The 7,075-nt window shown below is 36.3% G+C and overlaps 1 protein-coding gene across 3 annotated transcripts; it reads right to left on the reverse strand.

The window, feature by feature from the left end:
- Nucleotides 1–379: 379 nt before the first annotated feature.
- LOC110912684 (AT-rich interactive domain-containing protein 1) lies at nucleotides 380–4,014 on the reverse strand. 3 transcript variants are annotated; one of them, XM_022157469.2, is made up of 3 exons: nucleotides 3,990–4,014; nucleotides 3,277–3,330; nucleotides 380–1,519 (listed from the first exon to the last, which is right to left on the reverse strand). In XM_022157469.2, exon 3 carries the CDS (start codon nucleotides 1,378–1,380, stop codon nucleotides 667–669), a length of 714 nt encoding a protein of 237 aa, XP_022013161.1. In that variant the 5' UTR covers nucleotides 1,381–1,519; nucleotides 3,277–3,330; nucleotides 3,990–4,014; the 3' UTR covers nucleotides 380–666. The 3 variants fall into 3 exon arrangements, with proteins under 3 accessions (XP_022013161.1, XP_022013159.1, XP_022013158.1); XM_022157467.2 differs by lacking the exon at nucleotides 3,990–4,014 and adding an exon at nucleotides 3,424–3,638; XM_022157466.2 differs by lacking the exon at nucleotides 3,990–4,014 and having other exon boundaries at nucleotides 3,277–3,638.
- Nucleotides 4,015–7,075: the final 3,061 nt, after the last annotated feature.

Genomic DNA, 7,075 nt, shown 5'->3' on the forward strand with positions numbered 1-7,075 from the left:
GTAAAGGTCAATCATAAACGACTGCCCTGAGCCCTAACAAGTCCTACACAAGTAAGTTTAGCATCTCTCACCAAAATTGCTAGAAATAGAGCTAAAGTAGTCACTAGGTTTCAAACATCTATTTCGCGACCCACGACGTCGTCTCTCCTTAATCAATGGCACTTTTCTCAAGAAACCTATGAGGAGTAGCTCTTGATGCAAAACCTAAGTTAGCTCTACATCTAACAAAGATCATTGAAAACAAGTCATAGTTGCCCAAAGACAACAAGTCTTACCCGATCACATCTTTTCTTGATCGCCTATTTTAGCACTTATGTTTGAACCATGACTTCTGGTCATTTGACTCATCTAGCCAAGAGTGTCATGAACTCAATTTGCATAGTTGAAAAAGGCATAAAATCATAATATATCCATGGCACACACCCTACATCTCGCATTATGAGGCATAGTTCGCGGCCGATTCATGACCAATCTTACCTACGAGCTGAGAAACACATCTATTACCATAATCATCGGGTTTGTAACAAGCAAGACTATGAAGCGGAATTTGTGAACCTTAGGGAAAACTGCTTCTATATGAATTCCCAAATATGATTTTGGTAGGGAAATATATAAAAGAAACAGAAGGAAGAAAAACATTACTGGCCATGAGAGCTGAACTAAAAGTTATCTTCGTCCAGTTAAGTAACCGACCTTCGATTTTCTACAAGTGGGCCCGCCACCATCAACACGAGCCTTCTTTCGTGACCCTTTGGAACAAGGAGTCGTTTTCTCTTCTTCTTCTTCATCGTCTGTGTCTACGGATTTACAGCCTGACCTCATTTTGATGCTTATATTTCTAGGAACGTATACATTGAAGTAATAGTTGACTATCATATTATATGACTTTGCTGGAAAAGATTCCAATGCAAGTCTTATCAAGTTGTTACCTCCTGAAATCATATCCGTTTTGACAATGCGCATAAACTTCTGCTGCTCGGACTGTTTCCATCGCTTTGCGACAACTTCTCCCATCTCATCAAACTTCCAAATTTGAAAAGCGGGCCCCAGTTCTTTCTGAAGACAGGCTGTTTTCTCAGTGATGTGGCGCTTAACGCACAGTATAGACCCCGGGTTGTGACAATCACAACGGGAAGGTCTCCCTTTACCAATTAAATCCTTTTCGGTTTCTCTGGTTGTCGTATCTTTGTTTGACCAAATTACAGTGCCTAACCATTTTGACGGGTCGACAGATTTGTGAGGGTATTTTCGTTGAGGTGGCCCTTTCCACTCTGGCACTTCAGCCTGAAACCGCGGTCCGACAGGGATTGCGTATTTTTTATCGTCATTAAGCATGTCATTGAACCAGTCTGTCTTCTTAACCTGCTTTTGTTTCTTCATGGTTGAGAAGTTCAGAAATTTGGCATAAAAGAGCGCGATAATCTTGGATCAGTGAATGATGATATCTCCCTTTAATTACGTGAACTTGGTTCTATATAAAAGGTTGACAAGTATTTTCCCCACTACTTAGCAGCTCCACCTATGAGAATAAATAATGAATGATATCAGAATGCATGCAATATATTTCGGTTAAACACCATGCATAAATACATCTTTATACAATCATTTAACCAAATCAAGAGGTGTTAATGAGCTCGAGCTCGACTCAGGTTCAGCTCGTTAATTATGAATAGATATTCAACTAGTTTATTCATATTCATACTAACTATTTATAATTATAATGTTATGTATAAGAAAATATATACTATTTAGTTATTATCAACATTTATCATAATAACGATTATCATGTAATTATATAAATGAAAATTTATTATATTAATATAAATTTAAGTCTGCAAGCCTACTCAAACTCGGCATGTATCGGGCTCGAGCTCGTTTATTGAACAAAGCTGGCATACAGATTGTCTTACAGTTATAACAATATCGTATCATACATGCATGGAAAGGCAGAACCCCTATTTTATCCTTAATTGCAGGAAGCGTAAACGTATGCAATAGTTTGTGATGTGTGGCATCAAGCAAGCAATGACATAAGCAGATACCTCACAACAAGATCAAATTAAGAAATATCAAGTGTAACCGGAAGGTTCAACTGTCTTAGATGCTTCTGCACAAGAAAACTATAAACTGCACTAAACATGTAAACTAATTTTGGGATGTTTAGCTACAATGACTATATTTCATTGAGAATATCCTAATGAGGGACCAAAAGCGTGGAATTGCAATAAGCATTTGGAATTGCCATTTTAAAGAGAGTCTAACAAAGAAGTTGACCCCGAATAAGAACTTGCTATATATTTGTTTTCTCTTTTCACATAATAAATTAATTCACTGATTTTCCTTCAATACGTTTAGGGGTTCATTTTTTCAGATAATTTAACTCATGCCATAGTATTTTTTTTTTTTTTTTTTTTTTGCTGTTTTTAGTGAAAAACCAACTTGCAGTTCAATGGTGATCGCAAAGGATCCGATTAAAATCAACAGTGCAGAGGAAGGCAAAATGCCTTTCTAGCTGTAGATACATTTACAGACATACATTAACTGAAAAAACAGATGGTGGTTTAAGCCAGCAGGAACCTATAAACTAGACAATAAGCTAAAGACAAAAAAATATCATACTGATAAATACAATTTAGCCAAAATATATTAAAAACCACCCTTTAACCTAACCCGATGTAGTTAAAGGTGCGTGCGCCTAGCAAGGCGAGGCGCAGTTTTGTGCAGCAACGTCCAAAAGCACACTGAACAGAAAAAAAAAAAAAAAAAAAAAAAACAGTCTGAATCGGCAAAAAAAAACACATCTAAACCGGCCAAAGGTCGTTTCAAACGGTCTGACCAACCCATAAACCAGTCTAAAACAGCTAAAAATGGCTTGGACCGGATGTGCGCCTTGCTTGTCTTAAGCGTGCGCTTTTTAAGCGCCTAGGCGACAGGACAACTAACCTAAATATAGTACATTAATATATTAGGTACATAACCAATTTATGCTATTCTCGCAGTTCTCTAATTAAAATTGATTCTGAGCTATGTAAATCAGCTTATTCCCCTAAACAAAAAAAAGAAGCAGCATGTTATGTGTGAGAACATGTACTTTCAAACAAAGGTCAATAAATTAACTTAAAGTATATAAAAAATCACAACCATCTAAACTATAAACTATCACCTTAGCATTTACAAGTACAAAACCAATTAACATGAAAAATAATAATCAAATTATAATTAGCACCGAACATTTCGCAAATGATAAATTTAATTAATATAACAGATCTAAATCACCTTAATGACAACCAAATTCGCCGCGAAATCTCCAACTCAGTCAACTCTGTTCGCCTGCAAATTGATTGTATAGATTGCGATTACACTTTCATCTTCAAAAATGTTATTTATCGCAGATCTAGAAAGTAAATTTTAGGTATTTGATACAGATTTTGGATTATTTAAGTTTGGATTTGATTTATCTGTGGATGATTGCAGAAAATTTGAGGAACAGCAATCGATGAAGAGGATGGGGAATTCCGCCCGGTGGTAGCGACGGTGGGAACTATTAGCGACGGAGTCAACTTTTTTGTTTTCTTCAAGGGTTGGAATGAAAATTTGGGGAGGAGGAGGATGACAAATGTTAGGGTTACAAATTTTTTTTTTTTTTTATTGGTATGTAAATGAGAGATTTCAAGAAAATGTAAATGTAACTACATATAGATTCATTGGAGTAAGGTACGAAATGACTATTTTATCCTTTTATTTGTTAAAAGTGTTGGGTTTTGTGTGTTTGTAACGATGAAATAGATAAACGAACTATTCTTGATTTGCATCAACAACGCTCGTTGTGAGTTTACTTCCAAAATTTTGAACCCGAAAACAACACACAAGTAAAGTTAAGAACTTGATACCTTAAGAGTTATGATGTCAGTTCTCGACTAATGATAATCCATAGTGGTTAAGCGATTAAAGAATGTTAGTCCACATGCGAAAAACACCAAAATTCGTACCTCGTTCGGTTTTGTATGTCGATCAGATTATCCAAACGTTAGTTATCTTCCTTTGCGGAGAGTTTTCTAGAGGGAGAGAGGGAAGAAGGGTGGCGGCTACAAAGTGGTGGCTAGGGTTTCTTTTTTAACTGGTTTGTTAATTGTCTCAAAATTGTTCCCTAGGCCTTACATTTATAACCCTTGTTGTAACAACCCTAATCCTATAACTTTGGGCCCAAGTTATTCTAAACCCATTAAAACTCCTTTTATTAAAGATTTAAATAACCTCCTCACCAAGTTATATTTATCCAATATATTTAGTTAAGTTAATAGATAAATCAAACCATTTATTTATATATGTATGTGTGTGTAAGCCCCAAACCCGGGAGGCTACACAGCTAGGTTCAAGCATCAAACATAGTTCTTAAACTATGAGTTGTCATAAAATAGTTGCGGAAATATCAATAGTCAAGTCATCAAACTCAAACAAAACAATCAATAAACATAACTTGTCATTTAAGGTCGATAAGATGTCAGTCTTAGATAAGGTAGCCTTCAATTACATGTCGAGAGTATTCTATCAAGCATTAATATTGCAAGTCCTTGAATCCCATGCATCGCCCTTAAACAATCATACATGTAGAGACGGATGTCTGTGAAATCAACCATCAAACAAATTGATAACAAGATAGTTGTCGAAGTATGAACTCGTTGATAATCTATCATCACAGATTTATGATTCATACATACACTCAATTAAGCTCATGTCAACCCTAGGTTAGCTCTCCTAGAGCTGGTGACCTTATAAACACATACTACAAATGATAAACTAATTGCTTATTTATAGTCAGAGGTTATGTTCTTCATAAGCCACCACCTTGAAAAGCATTACACGTAAACATCAATATTGTCTGAACACTTCACGTGTTTGCAAACACACTGATTGCTTACCTTGTGCGTGTACTCCGTGTAATTCTAGTTCTAATCATGTTCTTCAAGATTATGAAGAATAGAGGATTCAAGCACACACAAATTGATTAGATGCGGAACCTCTAATCAATTCAACCGATGAACACAATGTAATTAATCTTGTTTACGATTCCAAACTACAAGAATTCTATTACAAAACAAGGGAATGTGAACAAGTTATTGTGAATTGTCTAAACTGAAACCATATTTATAGGTTACGCGTGTACACTACTTTACATGTAGCGAAGTGGGCTTCACTAACTGAGTTAACTAAACAAACTATCATAACTGACATAATCTAAACAAGACCGAAACTTAATCAAATGACATTTAAACAATATCTCATCTATTGACACCAATTTTGCACCAACAGACTCCCTCTTTGCATTAACTGGATATCTTTGATGACCAGTCTTTTTTAATCCCAAACATTATTTCATCATTTTGGAACGTTGCCCTTAAGTTGTATTGACAGACTCCCCCTAGGTTGATGCTTCCAAAATTCATTTTTCAAATCTCTCTATTTTGAGTGCTTTAGAAGATTTAGGAGGAGGATCCTAACTCAGTATCTCATGAACATTGAGGAACAAGTTTCCTTTGCATGTTGTAAGTTGTTGTGAGGTTTTAAAGTGTCCCGTGATCTTCGTGAATTCTTCACTCCGGCGAGTTTCTTGAATTATGCACCTCATGCATTCATTAACAACAATCTATTCACTATCACAAAAAAATGTGTTGAAAGTCTCGTTAGACTTGTTCACAACACCTACAAGCCTGTGTTTATCGGATAATGCATTTGCGCATTTGTAAAATTAAAATTTATCAGCTCAATATGAAAGACTATCAAATACAAATTGAAAAATAAAATCTTTTTGAATTTTTGAAAATGTATGTTAAAATACACTGAAAATCTTTTTTGATATTTTCTAAAATTGAAAAACATAAGAAAATGTTTTAAAAATCTTCAAATATAACCATAAAAGTGTCACGCCCGCTCATAGGCGGAAGCGCAAGGTGTAATTTCATTGCATATGATGTAAGTAAACTGTAGGATCGTTGTTAGACCTGAACGAGTCAATCAGAAGAGTTTTTGATCAAAACGAGAGGCGGAAACAGACATTTTGATGTTGAATCAGCTTGATTTGCATGTAGATTCACTTTAAATGTCTCTAGTATTGATTTCCCAACGTTTTACAAACTTGGAGACACTTCGGCAGAGCTTCGCTACCAGAATCCAAAGTTACAAATGAAATCTGTCACACCCCCAAAATCCACACGCGGAGTACCACCGCTTGGAGGCGTGACGTGACCAGGATCGAGCCACAATCATATTGAACAACGTAATTAAGTAAATAAAACCAACCACAATATAATTGGTGACCTATAGAAGGTAACCGACTTTAAGTTAACAGCGGAAGCATAAAACGTGAGTCCAAAACATCAGTTCATAATTCATAAGTTTAAAGACCAAAACATGAGTTTCATAAGTTCATGAAGTTTATTTATTAAACACGGGACATAATGGTCCATATCCCACAACGACCTCCACCTTGTGCAAGCTCCATAAGCGCCTAACGACCTGTAAGGCATGTAACAACGAGTCAACAACAAAGTTGAGTGAGTTCATGGTTGGTTGTTTAGTTTTAAGTTGTTTTCGAAAATGTGGTTTGTCTTTCGTTGGCTTATTTGCCGTGGGGGTTACCCCAATGTTGAAAGTATATGATTAACCAGTTCCTTCTTTATTACTCAAGCCATATCCATAATCAGTGGGGGCTTCCCCATGTGAACTACTAGACCGTTACCATATCGACAACTGATGAACAACAGTTGTGCCCTACGCCAATGTCTATCATCATTGACAGTTTGCCATAGTCCATTAGTACACGCCCGTCCGACTGGCACGGTGTGAGGTTTGTTAAACCTAATAGCGTTATTAACTAATGACCCGCTCACCATTGGCCTCAGCGATTAAGTCGATATAAAATGAGGGACTTCATGATAGAGTTTTTGTCTAGTAAGTTTTAAGGTTGTTGTCCTACCCAAGGAGGACGAACGTACGTATTCTACCCAAGGAGAATACGCAGGATTATTATCGGCATCCTACCTATGGAGGATGGCGGTACATATCCTACCCAAGGAGG

This window comes from Helianthus annuus, chromosome 4 (genome assembly GCF_002127325.2).
Source record: "Helianthus annuus cultivar XRQ/B chromosome 4, HanXRQr2.0-SUNRISE, whole genome shotgun sequence".
NCBI lineage: Eukaryota > Viridiplantae > Streptophyta > Magnoliopsida > Asterales > Asteraceae > Helianthus > Helianthus annuus.